This window comes from Erythrolamprus reginae, chromosome 4 (assembly GCF_031021105.1).
Source record: "Erythrolamprus reginae isolate rEryReg1 chromosome 4, rEryReg1.hap1, whole genome shotgun sequence".
NCBI classification, from domain to species: domain Eukaryota; kingdom Metazoa; phylum Chordata; class Lepidosauria; order Squamata; family Dipsadidae; genus Erythrolamprus; species Erythrolamprus reginae.
The window spans coordinates 11,447,391-11,465,867 of NC_091953.1; the positions used below are offsets into that span (position 1 = coordinate 11,447,391).

General features: G+C 41.5%; 1 protein-coding gene across 3 annotated transcripts in view; it reads left to right on the top strand.

Moving 5' to 3' along the window:
- Positions 1-18,477, top strand: part of FAT3 (FAT atypical cadherin 3) — a 699,023-nt gene that overhangs the window by 562,672 nt on the left and 117,874 nt on the right. For all 3 annotated transcript variants that reach the window (XM_070749626.1, XM_070749624.1, XM_070749625.1), the window contains 2 exons: positions 11,849-12,045; positions 13,767-13,920. In XM_070749626.1, the coding sequence (XP_070605727.1) occupies positions 11,849-12,045; positions 13,767-13,920 (351 nt within the window). The remainder of the gene's footprint in view (positions 1-11,848; positions 12,046-13,766; positions 13,921-18,477) is intronic.

The following is an 18,477-nucleotide window of genomic DNA, read 5'->3' on the forward strand; positions in this document are numbered from 1 at the left end:
TTGGTCATTAAATTTCCCAACCTTGGCAACTTGAAGATATCTGAACTTCAACTCCCAGAATTCCCCACCCAGCATTCGCTGGCTGGGGAATTCTGGGAGTTGAAGTCCAAATATCTTCAAGTTGCCAAGGTTGGGAAACACTGCTGCAGATAACCAAGAACCTTCCAGTTCTTCGTTTTTGTGTTCAGCCAATTTCTTCTTAACATCGGGATACAGAATTATCTTTCCGGCCACCCACCACCTGCCTTCTGACATTTATCTTGGGGGAGGGGGGAGGCGGGATGGCCAGCTATTACAAAATCCCTTGAGAATTTGTTAGCCTTTGCCAGTCCAGCTGAATTAATAAAAAGGGGGTGGGGAGGGCTAAGTGACAGGTGCCATTCAGAAAAAACTCTTTTCCAGACTAAATTTTAAAAAATCAAAAAAATATAGTTTGGATAGTTAAACTAATTTATTCCAATAATATTTTTAATTTGTTATATCAATACATAGTGCTACCACCATTACTCATTTTCTCCATCTGGGTTATCATGTTCAAAACTCAATCTTCTTATCTCAATTTTATCAGCAGTATCTTATTATTAAAACATCAAAACATTAGCGAATCTTCACTCTCTATCCATTCAGATGGTTTTTGAATGTATAAGATATTATATGTTTCTACAGTCCCTTTGTGAAAGAAAGAGATATAAGAGCCTCCATTGAATGATTATAAAGTAAAAAGAAAAAAATTGTATATGTTTGACAATAAGTTTGATTTTGTGTTGGAAATTATGTCTTGTTTTTAACTTTGTGTTGGAGAAAAAAAATTAAAAATTTATGGAGGAAAAAGAAAACTCTTGAGTCTGCAGAGAATATATAAGATATATATATATATCTTATATATTCAGCATAGAAATCAAATAAATAAAAATATATATTCGGCACAGAAATCAAATAAATAAACAAATTGGATTGTCCCCAAAGCTGGCCATCAAAGTGAATGGGATGGCTTCACTTCCACAGCTGGGAATAAGATAAATGGGAATTGTCGGACTGGCATTTCCTGTTTATTCCAAGGTGTTGTTTCCAAGACATAACCGTGCTTACACACCCAAAGCAAAGGATAATAATAAAGGCCATGTCATACAGCTTTCCAAGATGGATGGAAGCATCCCTATCCCACCGAAACATCTGCTTGCCCTCATTAAACAGAGGCCGTTTTATGCCAAGCTGGAGCCACACGGTGCATTTAGATGCAAACCTTGGGATATTTTTCCTTACCAGAGGGTAGTAATTTACTTCCAGTTGCGATTTTTAAAATGTGCATAAACTCCATTCCATGCTTGTAGCAAATGCATGAAGCAACTGAATAGAATAGAATTGTATAGAATAAAATACTCCTGTCAATGACTACTTCAGCTTCAAGCACAACAACACACAAGCAGACAACAGATACTAATTTAAAGTAAACCACTCCAAACTCGACTGTAGGAAATACAACTTTAGTAACTGAGTAGTTGATGCATGGAACTCACTACCTGACTCTGTACTACCATCACCTAAACCCCCAAAACATTACCCTTAAACTATCCACTGTTAACCTCACCCTAAGAGGTCAGTGTATAAGTGCACCAGTGTGCCTTCCGTCCCCTGTCCTAATGTCTCTCTCTCACACTAGTATCATGTATATAAACATTGTTATATCTTTGTATACTAGAAACATAGAAGACTGACAGCAGAAAAAGATCTCCTGATCCATCTAGTCTGCTCTTATACTATTTTTTGTATTTTATTAGGATGGATATATGTTTATCCCAGGTATGTTTAAATTCAGTTACTGTCGATTTACCAATCACGTCTGCTGGAAGTTTGTTCCAAGGATCTACTACTCTTTCAGTGAAATAATATTTTCTCATGTTGCTTTTGAACTTTCCCCCAACTAACTTCAGATTGTGTCCCCTTGTTTCAAGTTTCAAGTTTTATTGGATTTATATGCCGCCCCTCTCTGAAAACTCGGGGCGGCTAACAGCAATCATAAACAGTATACAATGATAATCCAATACTAAAAGCGAATTAAAAACCCCTTAATATACAAAACCAAACATACATACAAACCTACCATGCATACAATTGTTCTTGTGTTCACTTTCCTATTAAAAACACTTCCCTCTACCAATTAGTACTTCACAAAAATAAATAAATAAAATGAAAAAATAAATAGAATAGAATAGAAGTAGTTTGTTGTGTACTACTGAATCAAAAGCTTTACAAAAATCTATGTAAATTGCGTCTATTGTTTTACCCTGATCAAGTTGAGTGGTCCTTATGTTTTTGCAGTGTAAGAGTTGTAGATTACAGGATATTTTTTTCTTGAAAACCAAATTGTTTGTTGGAGAGCAGGTTATTACTTTCTAAGTTTTGTCTCGCTGTCGTTGGCTCATAAGGAACAATTGATTTTTAGGCTTAGATGGAAGGGCAGTCACAGAATGGCAAGCAAAAGAGAGGGAAGGAGAGAGAGAAAGAGAGAAACCATGAAATGACACGCTTAGCTTAGCAAATTTGGTATCTGACGCAGCTGCACAGTTCCTTTTTGCAAAAGCTGGCCTATCGTCTTGGGCTCATCCCAAAGGCATACTTCTTACTCCGTTAATGTGACCCCGGCATAAGCAAATTGCACAGAATTAAGGAAGTCTGGGGAAAGAAGGGCATTATCCAAAGAGCTCACAGTATGGCTCTGTTTTTTCTGCCGAAGAGATCTTGCATGTACGAGCTGAGGCAAGCAGGGGACTTAACCTTTTTCTTGCCATTTAAAATCTGGCGCTCAGCTTGGGACACGATTCACCTCATTGCCTTTTGCTGCTTTTCAACCCACTCAGACCGACATATGAAAAAAAAAGGTTTTATATTCTGGTAGCTTTCTTTGGAGCGTTATAAACCCTTTCTGCCCAGAAAAGAATTACCGTATCTCTCACCACTTATCCTACTTATTTCTACAGGAGAGGATATGTTGGGGGGGGGGGGGTGTTTTCCTGCCCCCTTTTAGAAGAAATGGAGAAAACTGGCAAAAAACCACCCCATCTGGGTAAATGTGTTTGGGCTGAAGGATGTGTGTGATTTTAAGTAGCCAGCAAGAGTTGTTTTCAGAAAGCAGCTGTGATCAGAGAAATAATATCTAGATCCAGAATGTGGAAGGGTGAATATGAATTAATACACTGCTCAAAAAAATTAAGGGAACACTTAAACCACACAATACAGTGTTCCCTCGATTTCCGCGAGGGATGCGTTCCGAGACCGCCCGCGAAAGTCGAATTTCCGCAAAGTAGAGATGCGGAAGTACCGTATTTTTCGCTCTATAAGACGCACCTGCTGATAAGACGCACCTAGATTTTAGAGGAGGAAAATAGAAAAAAAATAGAAAGAAAGAAAGAAAGGGGGAAGGGACAGAACAGAGGAAGGAAGCAAGGAAACTTATGAAAGGGGAGAGTAAGAGAGGAAGGACTGAAGGAAGGGAAGGAGGGAAGAAGGTAGGAAGGAGAAAGAAAAGAAGAAATAGAGGAAGGGAAGGTAAAAGAGAGAAAGAAAAAGAGCAAGAAAGAAAGAAAAAGAGAAAGAAAGAGAATGAAAGAGAAATAAAAATAGAGAGGGGGAATGAAAGAAATGGAAGGAGGGAAGGAAGGAGAGAAAGCAAGAGAAAGAAAGAAAGAAAGAGAAAGAAAAAAGAATGAAAGAGCAAGAGAGAAAGAGAGAAAGCAGAAATGAGAAGCTGAGAGCTGGCAGGCCAGGAGCCTCGCATGTGCTGTTGGAAGGGGGCTTGGTGGTCCTGGGAGATAGTGAACATTGTTCCTTCTTCCCTCCCAGCACAGAGGGGTGGCTTCCTCCCCGGTTCCCCGCTGCACCTCCCCAGTGCAAAGCGCAGGACTGCCGCCTCCCCCTTGCCCCAGGATCTCGCGCTTGCAGCTTCGGGCAGGGGGCTTGCGGGGAGGTGGCAAACGGTTGCTTGGAAGCAGAACCTCGGAGCAATTGAACCGCCTTGCTTCCACCGGGGAAACACCAAAGCGAGAGCTGGCAAGCGGGGGGGAACGGGGACTGCCTTCCGTGGGAGTTCGGGGGGGGTTGGGGCGCGCAGGGGCCGGCAGGGAGGGAGGCGCCAGCATCGGACGGGTCGGATGGAGGTGTCGGACGGGCAGCTCCGACCGGCTGCGAGCGACTGGCTGGGTTTTGGGTCTTCGAGACCTCCCCGCCTCCTGAAGCGATTCCCGTAGCCTTCCCAAAGGCTCGGAGCCGCCAACGCTCCTCCGGTGCCGCTCCGCCTCCTAAACCTGCGCGGTGGAGGCGTCCCCCGGCCCAGCACTTCCGGAGGCCAAAAGGAGCGGCTCTCTTCGGGGTTGGGAAGAGGAGAGGCGGCGACAGAGACACTTTTGGTGAGTATATCGCCGCCCCCCCCCTCTGCTCCAGCGCCTCCCCCCCCCTCCCTGCCTGCATCTTCGCTCCATAAGACGCCGCTGATTTTTCATCCTACTTTGGGAGGAAAAAAACTGCGTCTTATGGAGCGAAAAATACGGTAAATACACCATTTTTGGCTATGGACAGTATCACAAGCCTTCCCTTAACACTTTAAACCCTTAAATTACCATTTCCCATTCACTTAACAACCATTTACTCACCATTATTACTGGTACTCACCATTGAATAAGACACTTAGTGATCCCGATATTTATAAACATAATTATTTATTAACAATAATTATTTTTTTTGCTATTTATTTGCAAAAAATATTAGTTTGGCGATGACATATGACGTCATCGGGTGGGAAAAACCGTGGTGTAGGAAAAAAACCGCCAAGTATTTTTTAATTAATATTTTTTGAAAAACTGTGGTATTGGCTATTCGCGAAGTTTGAACCCGCGGAAATCGAGGGAACACTGTATAACTTCAAGTAAATCAAACTTCTGTGAAATCTGTGAAATCAAACTGTCCACTTAGGAAGCAACACTGATTGGCAATCAATTTCACATGCTGTTGTGCACATTCAGATCTAAGATGTGTTCTTTGAGTGTTCCCTTTAATTTTTTGAGCAATATATATTGAATGTGTAGAGGAGTCGGGGTGGTGCAGTGGTTAGTCTGCAAAAGAGTCTCTTGAGTAAATATTTTGGAGACCGTAGAGCAAGTATTTATACATTGTCAAGCCTTTATATATGCATAGCCGTCTCTTGCTGATGTTCTTCGTGGTCTGCAGTCAACATTAATACTAAAATATCAAATGTCACTATGCCGCATTTGTTTTAGAAAAAGCTGAGCGAGGGTGAAAGCTAAAATGTGTTTAGCCTGAACATGGGACCACTGCTTTCATTTTGCTTATTGAGATACAAATTCTAGAAAACTATTACAGGGGCATACCCAGTGAAGGCCTGCACAGTAATATTTTAAAGTTTTGTACTGAACCCACAAGGTTCAGTATAATAACAGTGTAGGCAAGTAGCTCGGTTTTCTTTCATTGTTATAAAAGTTCAGTTCTAGATAATGCTTAAAACGATTAAAGCATTTATGGTAAAAACATACTATTTAATTATTTCCTATTTTAAAAGTAATTAAGGGTCCCAGCAAAGGTTTATTTGTAATATCAATATCAATATCAACTTTATTTGATTAGTCAATCGACCATATCAAAGCAAGGAAGAGGACCACATCGGTCGTCATAAAACTGTGACTGGTTAAAATACAATAAAATTGGCTAAAATAGAGGGAATTTGAATAAATAATAAGTTAAAATGCAATATAATATGCTAAAATTGAGTAGTAAAACATGAGAATATAACTCGTGCAAAGGATTCTATTAAACAAATCTAAGATACTGATATAAAATATTCTTAAGTGAGTTCATCTCCTTTGCATGCCACAAGTAATTAAGGGTCATACTAAGGTACTAGAGAAGGAAGGATAATAAAAAAACCTATTAAGTATTCAATAAATAGTGCATAAACTTACTACCTGCACTTCGTCCCCCCTGCCCAAGTGGGGGCAGTGACCCATCACTGGGCATACCGCTACGTATGACTTCCAAGATCAGAAACCATACATTATTTCAAACCTTTTGCAGTTTGAGGATTCCTAAAGTATGATTTTTTTCCCTACTGGCCGAGCATTGGGATCGTAAGCCTGCCCCACAAATGAGCATGTTGTGTAAGCTACAACATTCCACTGGGATCGGTTTCGGTGTTTGGTTTTCCGTTGCCAAAGTTCTGGTTGTTTTTGAGGCTCAAAAGGCTGTTCTGTAAATACAACCATGCACGAACCATTTACTTAACAAAATCGTGAGTTGAATAAGTCGACCCCTGAATTAAAAGGAGGGTGGGGAGGAAAGGATAATTAATGAGAATGGTGCCTAACGCACTCCGAACATTTATTAGATTTACCTCTAAGGAAAGGTGGTGGCCCCGCGGAAAATATGGAAAACCCATCTCAAGCAAGAGTTGTAAAATCATACCACTGCTTACTGTGCTCTTGGGAGATTTTTATAATGTGGAATGGGTGGGAAGGTTTCACTCCCTTCAGCATTTTATTAGCACTTTCCCATTCTCTTCTGCCTTCGTAGAAAGAGAATTATTCCCTCTTTTCACAGGTGTTCCCTAAAATCCGTGGAATCCTTAATGCTAATGAATCAGTAAAATCAGCATGTTTCCATCGTTGGGATTAATAACGGGTCAGATTCCGGCAAGAAGGAAGTGCCTTTTCTGTTCTCCCTGTTTCCCTCTCCTAAAAAATAAGACATCCCCTGATAATAAGCCCAATTGGGCTTTTGAGTGCATGGCAATAAGGCCAAGCACTTATTTACGAGTTCAAATAAATATATGAGCCGCTTCGAGAAGGGCGGATAATTAAGAAATGTACATATTTATAGAAATCAAATAAATATATACATACCATACATACATACATACATACGACAGGGTCTTAATTCCAGGGGAACTGTCTGTCTGTCTGTGTGTGTGTGTGTGTGTGTGTGTGTGTGTGTGTGTATACACACACAGACACACACACACCCTGATTTCCTCAAAATAAGACATCCCCTGATAATAAGCCCAATTGGGCTTTTGAGTGTATGGCAATAAGGCCAAGCACTTATTTACGAGTTCAAGTAAATATAGAAACATAGAAGACCGACGGCAGAAAAAGACCTCATGGTCCATCTAGTCTGCCCTTATACTATTTCCTGTATTTTATCTTAGGAATCTGGATAGGTCAACCGTAGATAATCTAAGGGTAAAGTGTTGGGGGTTTGGGGATGACACTACAGAGTCTGGTAATGGGTTTCACGCTTCGACAACTCGGTAACGGAAGTCATATTTTTTAGTCAGGTTTCGAGCGGTTAATATTAAGTTTAAATCTGTTGTGTGCTCTTGTGTTGTTGTGGTTGAAGCTGAAGTAGTCGCCAACAGGCAGGACGTTGCAGCATATGATCTTCTGGGCAATACTTAGATCTTGTTTAAGGCGTCTTAGTTCTAAACTTTCTAGGCCCAGGATTGAAAGTCTAGTCTCATAGAGTATTCTATTTCGAGTGGAGGAGTGCAGGGCTCTTCTGGTGAAGCATCTTTGGACATTTTCAAGGGTGTTAATGTCTGAGATGCCATATGGGTTCCAAACAGATGAGCTGTATGATGAGATGATCACCAGAGAGATAGCAGTGAGAGTCAAAATGGCAAAGGGGAAAACTAGCCTTTTGTTAATCTGTTAACGGTAGGAACTCACAACAAGTTTTACAGCAGCTTTTCAAAACTGCAGTATTTTGACCTTTTAAACTTTCTGTGTGCGGTTTATTCCTGCCTTTTGAAGAGTTTATTTTTCTTGGGGATTTGCACATTCCTTTCATGTAGTTGAACATGTCTAACTTTTGTAAGATGCAAGGATTTGGGGTGGTATTCAGACTTGAAGTAAACAAGAACGAGAGATTTGAGACGGTATAATGTCGATTGTTTAAGCTTTAAAGCCTTTGAAAAAGTCAGATTTTTTAAAAAGTAGTCCTTGTATGTTGTAATGTAAGCAGAATGTAAGATGAAAATCGCCAGTAGATCTTTTTAAAAACATAAAATATGTTAATATTTGCAGTCAGGATTCTTCTATTTTTAAAAATGCAGAGAAAAATTGATTAATTAGAATGCTTTTAAGACACCAATGCTGCTTATTATGTTAGCGGAAAAGTTAATTAATCACCAGAGAACTGGATGTGCAAGCAAGCATATTTAGGGGAAATAAAAGACCCGAGTCACACACGCACAACACATACATAACACAATCACACTTCTTTTAACCTTAAAAAATGTAAACCACATTGCCCAAACAGGTGATTTCTTGGAACAACATTTCCCAAGCCATTGTATTCCAGAAGTGTTGAGCCACTAACTCTCATAACTAACTAAATAGCGTAGACCATCTTGAATTCTGCTTATGATTTATTTACATTGTGGCATCCAAAAGCCAAATTTGAGCCCATCATTGTGGTCAAAGGTCCAAGCAGAAGGTTGAACAAGCTCTCTTTGAGATGCCTAAAGTCAAACCAAAACATCTCCATTGAACCTGAGTATAGTATGTTAAAGATAGGGAAATTTAACTGTTGGGTTCTTGGTGTTCTCTGAGATTGGTGGTTTTCTTATAACCAAACTTTTACAACCAAACTACGTAATATCATCAGTGCTAGAAGGGAGTGGGGTTTGCTCTTATTTACTTTTTAACATCAAAGCATAAATAAACTTATTTATATATTCATTTATCCGTCCGTCCGTTTGTTTGTTTGTTTGTTTGTTTGTTTATTTATTTATTTATTTATTAGATTTCTATGCCGCCCTATTCCTTGGACTCAGGCAACTTACAACAAATAATATATAACATGTAGAAATCTAAATTTAAAACATACTTAAACCCCAATTTCTTAAAAAAACCAGCCACTCATATTCAGGCACTCAAACATGAATTCATTTGTCGGCCAGGGCTAGATGCTGGCCTTAGCGGCCCCAAACCTGCAGCAAAGATGGGTCTTTAGACTCTTGCGGAAGGCGGGGAGGGTGGGAGCAGTGCGAATCTCTGGAGGGAGTTGGTTCCAAAGGGCCGGGGCCACCACAGAGAAGGCTCTTCCCCTAGGTCACGGGTAAGCAAAGATGGCTCTTCTAGGACATGTGGACTTCAACTCTCAGGATTCCTGAGCTGGCATGATTGGCTCAGGAATTCTGGGAATTGAAGTCCACAAGTCATAGAATAACCAACTTTGTCTACCCCTGCCCTAGGTCCCGCCAGGCGATATGCTAGGAATATTAAGGAACATGGAACAAACTCATGATTCCCTGCTTTTTATTCCCTGTATGCACCAATATTTGAAATACCTCTACAGTGGTACCTCTACTTATGAACTTAAATTCGTAATGCGTGGGATTAGGGTAACCACAGGGAGGGTGGAGGCCCTATTTCCTCCCAGGAGATTCCTAGAGATGCCCCATGGTGGCTTCTCCCCGCCTCTTCTGGCCCTGTTTCCTCCCAAGAGATTTCTAGAGAGTCCCCGCGGAGGTTTCTCCCCACCTTTTCCGGCCCTGTTTCCTCCCTGGAGATTCCTAGAGAGGCCCCACGGAGGCTTCTCCCTGCATTTTCCGGTTACAGTTTCAGAGGCTCGGGTTTGTAATTGGAAAATGGTTCATCATGAGAAGAGGCAAAAAAATCTTGAACACCCGGTTCTTATCTAGAAAAGTTCGTAAGTAGAGGCATTGGTAGGTAGAGGTACCACTGTATTTCCCTTGTATAGAAGATGGCAAAGACGAGTGTTCTGACTTGATTTTTGTACCATGCAATTTAATGAGGTGGAAAGGGTAATATCCTTGTGTCCGGAGTCACACTTCTAGGGTAATAGCGAGCCGATTAGCATCATCCTTTCTCTTCCTCGCTGGCTTTTTCCTCTTGTATAAATTTACTTTAATTGCCGGCCTTATCTTGAAACGGCTCTTTAAACGGCTTCTTGTTAAGGTCTACTTAAAGATCATGTGTCTTTGTGCATTTGGCGGGCTCTGGAAATCGGCTCTCAACTCACACAAACATACGCACGCCCCAAATAAGCATTGTAGCGAATACAGAAACAACACCAAGCAGTATAGGGTGGGGTGGAGGGGGAGAGAGAGAGGAGACCTCCATTAATACATCCCGCTACACTCCCTTGATTGCATAATCAGCAGCTAATGAAATTGCCCTAGTAACCAGAATGAGGGGGTGGGGGTTTGAAGCACATCCCCTCGAGATTGAAGTGGAAAGGGAATTATGCCACATGAAACCTATTGATTGTTCACTGTTTGAATCTGATTACCCTTAAGAGGCGTAAAACAAGGATCCTGTCTTCCAACGGGGCTCACGGGGCTAGCGTTTGCATACCATGTTTCCCGGTATGCAAATGTGCTACTCCGAAAGTACAGGGGGTGGACAAAAGAATGGAAACACCTTGAAAATCCAGATTTGTGAAGCTCCCTTTGAACAGTTTTTGTGATAACTGGGTTCTGTACGTGTCTATTGAGCTCTGCAGTGATTTTAGGAACTGTGGTCTTGCGATCCGCTCTAACAATTCGCGTTAGAGTCCGACGGTCTCTCTCAGACAACTTCGACTTTCGACCAGACCTGTGCTTGGCTGAGGACGTTTTCCCTTCTCTTTCAAAAGCAGTCATGACTTTTGAGACCTCTTGAAATGCCAAACATTCAGGCACTTTCTGTTACACTAGCGCCTGCCATTCGAGCACCAACAGTTTGGCCTCTTTGAAAGTCTGAGAGGTCTGCCATTTCTAGAAGGTTATTTGTATTTGTATTTATTATTTGTATTTATTTGATTTGTATGCCACCCCTCTCCGAAGACTCGGGGCGGCTAACAACAATATAAAAAGACAATGTAAACAAATCTAATATTAAAAACAATCTTAAAAAGCCCCAATTTAAAGAACCACTCATACATACAAGCATACCATGTATAAATTCTATAACCAATAGAATAAAATTGGTTATAACCAATTTCCTTAAATTTCTGTTTTTAAAAAAAAGAGTTTAAAAAAACATATCAAATAACAGAATTAAAAAACAAACAAACATTAAAATATGTCAAGTTTTGATTGATTTGAACATGTTCAAACATGATGATGCCAAAAAGTCAAGTGTTTCCATTTTTTTGTCCACCCCTGTAAGTCCTAGCTCAGTGATAGCGAACCCTTTTTTGCTCGGGTACATGTGCCCACTCCCATAATGCAATGCTCTCCCCCATACACATGCACACGCAAAACACACACACACACTACGCCCTCCCTCCCCCCTCCCACGCATATGTGCAGGCCAAACTGAAGCCTCTGGACTTCTAGGAGGCCCATTGGCCTGTTTGTCATCATCTTCAGGCTTCAGGAAAGCCTCCAGAACCTGTGCATGGTGAAAAATGAGCCAATGGGCCAACTCCACCTCCTCCTCCTTTTTCTCCTCTTTCTTCTTCTTCTTCTTCTCCTTCTTCTGCATCTTCTTCCTCCTCCTCCTTCTTCTTTCTTTTTCTTCTTCTTCTCCTCCTCCTCCTTCTTCTCCTTCTTCTCTATCTTCTTCCTTCTCCTCCTCCTTCTTCTTCTCTTTCTTCTTCTCTTTCTTCTTCCTCCTCCTTCACCTTCTTCTTCTCTTCCTCCTCCTCCTCTTCTCCTTCTTCTTTTTCTCTATTCTCTGTAACAGTTCCCTCAATTCATGACAGATCACAGAACTAACAAGGACCAGTGTTAATTCTGTGGCTTGAGCAGGGGTCATTGTGAGAAACTATTAGGACCTCTCAATATCCTGCCTGCAGCAATGCTTTCTTCTTTCCTTCTTTTCTTTCCCCACAGGAGGAAACCCCAAAGGGAAGTTTGCTCTTGGCCTGGTTCAGAATGAATGGAAGGTGTATGTCAAGAGACCTCTGGACCGAGAAGAGCAGGATGTCTACCTGCTGAATATTACAGCCACCGATGGACTGTTTGTAACCCAGAGTGCGGTGGAAGTGACCGTCACCGATGTTAATGACAACAGCCCTGTCTGCGATCAGGTGAGTTGGCAACTTTTTCAACGGATGGAAATTAAGATTAAATCAGATAAACAGAGAGATAAAACTGAAGAAATTATTTTGAGCACCATTAGAAGAAACATAGAAACACAGAAGATTGACAGCTGAAAAAGACCTCATGAAACATTTAAATTCATGAACAAAATGGAATAAATCAGGGGTAAAAAACAAACTGTATTAAAATGTTTAACTATATTAAAATGTTTAAAAGTCATGGGAAAATCATGTTTAAAAAAATGAATCATGCTGTCTGGCAGAGTCAAGCAAAAATGAGCATAACTGTGGCAACAACTTGCTTCCTCAGCTACTGATATTTCTCCATGGCTTAGCCATTTGGTATGACATCATCTACAACTGCACTTTAACTAGATCGCAAGTTACAGGGAAATATCAGGGAATTTCAAAATGCTTTCCCCCTGGACACCATGGTTATTTATTCTTTCGTAAAGGTTACTCATTTTTTAGAAAAAGTTGTTATTAATATTTCACCATACCCTAGCCCAGTGTTTCCCAACCTGGGCAACGGGAAGATATCTGGACTTCAACTCCCAGAATTCTGGGAGTTGAAGTCCAAACCCCATGTCCAGTCAATGAAGCAGTGGAAGGGATGTGCCGGTGCCTGGAGGCTGTTAGGGTCTGGATGGGTGTCAACAGACTCAAACTCAACCCGGATAAGATGGAGTGGCTGTGGGTTCTGCCTCCCAAGGACAATTCCATCTGTCCGTCTATAACCCTGGGGGGGGGGAATTATTGACCCCCTCTGAGAGGGTCCGCAACTTGGGCGTCCTCCTCGATCCACAGCTCACATTAGAGAACCATCTTTTAGCTGTGGCTAGGGGGACGTTTGCCCAGGTTTGCCTGGTGCACCAGTTGCGGCCCTATCTGGACCGGGACTCATTGCTCACAGTCACTCATGCCCTCATCACCTCGAGGCTCGACTACTGTAACGCTCTCTACATGGGGCTACCTTTGAAAAGTGTTCGGAAACTTCAGATCGTGCAGAATGCAGCTGCAAGAGCAATCATGGGCTTCCCCAGGTATGTCCATGTTATACCAACACTCCGCAGTCTGCATTGGTTGCCGATCAATTTCCGGTCACAATTCAAAGTGTTGGTTATGACCTACAAAGCCCTTCATGGCATCGGACCAGAATATCTCTGGGACCGCCTTCTGCCACACGAAACCCAGTGACCGATGAGGTCCCACAGAGTTGGCCTTCTCTGGGTCCCGTCGACTAAACAATGTCATCTGGTGGGTCCCAGGGGAAGAGCCTTCTCTGTGGCGGCCCCGACCCTCTGGAACCAGCTCCCCCCGGAGATTAGAACTGCCCCCACCCTCCTTGCCTTTCGTAAACTCCTTAAAACCCACATGGGGGAATTGAGATATCTCCCCTGGGCCTATACGATTTATGTATGGTATCTTTGTATGTATGCCTGCTTAATAATGGGGTTTTTAAAATGTTTTTTAAATTATTAGATTTATTATAAATTGTTTTATTGTGTTGTGAGCCGCCCCGAGTCTATGGAGAGGGGCGGCATACAAATTTAATAAATAAATAAATAAATAAATATCTTCAAGTTGCCCAGGTTGGGAAACACTGCCCTAGCCAACATGGTAAATCAAGAACGTTGGTATTTTTAAAATTGACTGTCGTTTGTCTAAGTTGGAATAACTGTTCTCTTTTTTTATTTATTCATTTTAAGGTTACATATATGGCAATATTTCCCGAGGACATCCCTCCCAACAAAATCATCCTTAAAATGGGAGCACAAGATGTAGACATTGGTTCCAACGGCGAAATTCTGTATTCTTTATATGGCTCAGGAAGCGGCAAGTTTATTTTGGATCCTGAAAATGGTAAGACGATGATAAATTTCTGCATGGATGATTTCTCTGTTTGATTACTGCTGAAATTACAGCTACTTGGGAAGCTCGCCGACTTCTCTCCCTCAGCCCCTAGGTACCTCCTTCACACTGCTGCCAAAATATGCTGGCTGCTTCCAACATTTTACTTATTTAGAAGTTGCCTGGTAGTTCTAAAAATAGATCTTACAGAGGAGACCAGCATTTGTCCAACAGAACAGAACATAGAACAGCAGAGTTGGAAGGGAACTTGAAGGCCATCCAGTCTGTTCTGTCTGGGTGCCCCCAGACTTCAGCACCAACTGGAAAAAGCAGCCAGACAGGCTGGTAGAAACAAAAGCACTTTATAATTTGAAAATAAACACAGAGGAAAACCTGTTCTTCCCCACAGGCAGGCTATGAGCCTTCACAGCAGACCTCTTGCTGGCACACCCACCTTTTCCCCTCAAGGTTTCAGTATTCACAGTCACAAGCCAGAATTCCAAGACGCCAAAGATCACAGCCAGGTCTCACGACTCCCAAAGATAATTCTCCACAAACCAGGAAGGGTGGGTCTGCCTTTTTAGCCTTTCCGGAGAGCACCACACCCAAACCCAGCTGTTGCCCATTCAGTGCTTGAAGTACTTGGCTAATTGTCCCCTTCGTTGGGTTGCCCTTCTCTGCCGGAAATCTATTATTCCTTGTGCCTGGTCATCTAAAGAATCCAGGCTGCTTGCTGGGGAGAGCTCCCCCTCGGGCTGAGATTCCTCCTCCTCGTCTGCCTGAACCTCCTCCTCCTCTCCCTCCTGTTCCTCATCCTCCCCCCCTGAGCAGAGAGCCGGCAGAGGGTCAGCCGTTCCCTGTTCCTCATCCTCCCCCTCTGAGCAGAGAGCCGGCAGAGGGTCAGCCGTTCCCTGAGGGGCCTCAGACGGAAGCACAACACAGTCTAACCCCCCTGCTCAAGCAGGAGACCTTATACCAGTGAGGGTGAATCTTTTTTGATTCATGTGCCAAAAGGGAGGTGTGTGGGTGTGCTAGCATGCGTGCACATGCCCACACCCCTTCTCTCCCCATAGAAACATGAAACATAGAAGACTGACGGCAGAAAAAGACCTCATGATCCATCTAGTCTGCCCTTATACTATTTCCTGTATGATCGTAGGGTATTCTTTTTCGAGTGGATGAGTGAAGGGCTCTTCTGGTGAAATATCTGTGCAATCTCATTTTGAAAGCTTCCAGTGATGGAGCACCCATAACATCTGAAGACAACCCGTTCCACTGGTTGATTGCTTGCACTGTCGGGAAATTTCTCCTTAGTTCTAGATTGCTTCTTTCCTTTTTTAGTTTACACCCATTGCTTTTGCCTTGCCTTCTGAGCTATGGAAAATAGTTTGAAACCTCTCACCTCACCCCTCAAACTATTTAGGAATGGAATGGAATGGAATGGAGGAATTGGAAAAATTCACTGCATTCATGGCCAAATGTGATTAGGCACACTTTGAACGGGTCCAAAGACGGGCTACAAGAATGGTGGAAGGTCTTAAGCATAAAACGTATCAAGAAAGACTTAATGAACTCAATCTGTATAGTCTGGAGGACAGAAGGAAAAGGGGGGACAGGATCGAAACATTTACCGGTAAATATGTCAAAGGGTTAAATAAGATTCAGGAGGGAAGTGTTCTTAATAGGAAAGTGAACACAAGAACAAGGGGACACAATCTGAAGTTAGTTGGGGGAATGCTCAAAAGCAACATGAGAAAATATTATTTTACTGAAAGAGTAACTTGTTGCTTGCATCCTTACGATTTTATTAATATTGATTGTTTCTTCATTGCTTATTTGACCCCTATGACAATCATTAAGTGTTGCACCTCATGATTCTTGACAAATTAATCTTTTTCTTTTATGTACATTGAGAGCATATGCACCAATGACAAATTCCTTGTGTATCCAATCACACTTGGCTCATAAAGAATTCTATTCTATTCTATTGTATCCTATTCTATGCATGACTAACTGTTATCTATGATTATTCTTCTTCCTGAGTGAAGCCCGTGTGTTACTTCCAAACTTAAAGCTCTGTATGCCTACCCATTAGATCCATGCATTAAAAATGCACTTTCCCCTCTATGAGGTCTCTTTCAGTTTAATGGAAGAAATATAGCTTGCAACCGTTGCCTTGAAAGGAAAGGAGAAATTTTTTCTAGCAGGAGACTAGCACCTTGGCACTTATTTAATGATGAAGTGGCCAAGTGTTGCCTTGAGTGTCTAATCTTCCACTATAATCTCTTCAGCAGCTTTCCGCCTCCTGATACTTCAGTTCCTCTCTTGCAATACACTTTCCTCCATCCCAAGCTGCTTATCATTGCTATGCATTTTTTAAAACAGATTGGGAGGAGATACGAGGAAAGGTTGCAGTGAAAAGGGAGACATTTAGCAGCAGCAGCTTGTTAGGCCAGTGATAGAAATGTGCAGATTTTATTATTATTTTATTTTATTTATTTATTTTGTCCAATGCACAATGAGGGTTTTAGTGGGTATATATCTATATACACATAGTAAAATACATGGTGAAGGTTATAGAGGAGATACTCATAGTAAAATATATCTAACAAAGAATAGAAAAGAAGATATAGTAATAGAACATATCAATGAAAGAATAGAATAAGAGATATAGGAATAGAAGAAAGGTATAGGAGATATAGGAGAGCAATAGGACAGGGGACAGAAGGCACTCTAGTGCACTTGTACTCGCCCCTTACTGACCTCTTAGGAATCTGGATAGGTCAACCATAGATAATCTAAGGGTAAAGTGTTGGGGGTTTGGGGATGACACTATGGAGTCCGGTAATGAGTTCCACGCTTCGACAACTCGGTTACTGAAGTCATATTTTTTACAGTCAAGTTTGGAGCGGTTAATATTGGATTATATTAATATTAAAATTAAAATTAGGTGTAAGGTTGGTCCATGTAACTTGGCATTTAGAGATCCAGGGAGTTCTGTAAGGGAGACATCATTTTGGGGAAGAACATCAAGGGTCTATGAACATTTACCTTATTGTATTAAAAAAAAGATGGAAACCCTTAAAAATAATAGTATTGTAAATGGTCAGTGGAGAGTGGACTAGGTATTAAATGCAGGATAGACTTCATAGAATCATAGAGTTGGAAGGGATCTCCATGGTCATCAGGTCCAACCCCTTGCTCAATGCAGGATTTAGAATAGAATAGAATAGAATTTTATTGGCCAAGTGTGATTGGACGCACAAGGAATTTGTCTTGGTGCATATGCTCTCAGCGTACATAAAATAAAATATACATTTGTCAAGAATCATGTGGTACGACACTTAATGATTGTCATAGGGGTCAAATAAGCAATGAAGAAGCAATGTTAATAAAAATCTTAGGATATAAGCAACAAGTTACAGTCATGCAGTCAACATGGGAGGAAATGGGTGATAGGAATGATGAGAAAAACTAGTAGAATAGAACTGCAGATTTAGTAGAAAGTCTGACAGTGTTGAGGGAATTATTTGTTTAGTAGAGTGATGGCGTTCGGGAAAAAACTGTTCTTGTGTCTAGTTGTCTTGGTGTGCAGTGCTCTGTAGCGACGTTTTGAGGGTAGGAGTTGAAACAGTTTGTGTCCAGGATGTGAGGGATCAGTAAATATTTTCCCCGCCCTCTTTTTGACTCATGCAGTCTACAGGTCCTCAATGGAAGGCAGGTTGGCAGCAATTGCTTTTTCTGCAGTTCTGATTATCCTCTTTGTGTATTTTATCTTACAATGGATATATGTTTATCCCAGGCATGTTTAAATTCAGTTACTGTGGATTTACCAACCACGTCTGCTGGAAGTTTGTTCCAAGGATCTACTACTCTTTCAGTGAAATAATATTTTCTCACGTTGCTTTTGATCTTTCCCCCAACTAACCTCAGATTGTGTCCCCTTGTTCTTGTGTTCACTTTCCTATTAAAAACACTTCCCTCCTGAACCTTATTTAACCCTTTAACATATTTAAATGTTTCGATCATGTCCCCCCCTTTTCCTTCTGTCCTCCAGACTATACAGATTGAGTTCATTAAGTCTTTCCTGATACGTTTTATGCTTCAGACCTTCCACCATTCTTGTAGACCGTCTTTGGACCCGTTCAATTTTGTCAATATCTTTTTGTAGGTGAGGTCTCCAGAACTGAACACAGTATTCCAAATGTGGTCTCACCAGCGCTCTATATAAGGGGATCACAATCTCCCTCTTCCTGCTTGTTATACCTCTAGCTATGCAGCCAAGCATCCTACTTGCTTTTCCTACTGCCCGACCACACCGCTCACCCATTTTGAGACTGTCAGAAATCACTACCCCTAAATCCTTCTCTTCTTAAGTTTTTGCTAACTCAGAACTGCCAATGCAATACTCAGATTGAGGATTCCTTTTCCCCAAGTGCATTATTGTACATTTGGAAACATTAAACTGCAGTTTCCATTGCTTTGACCATTTATCTAGTAAAGCTAAATCATTTACCATATTACAGAATAGAATAGAATAGAATAGAACAGAACACAGGAACAGGAAGA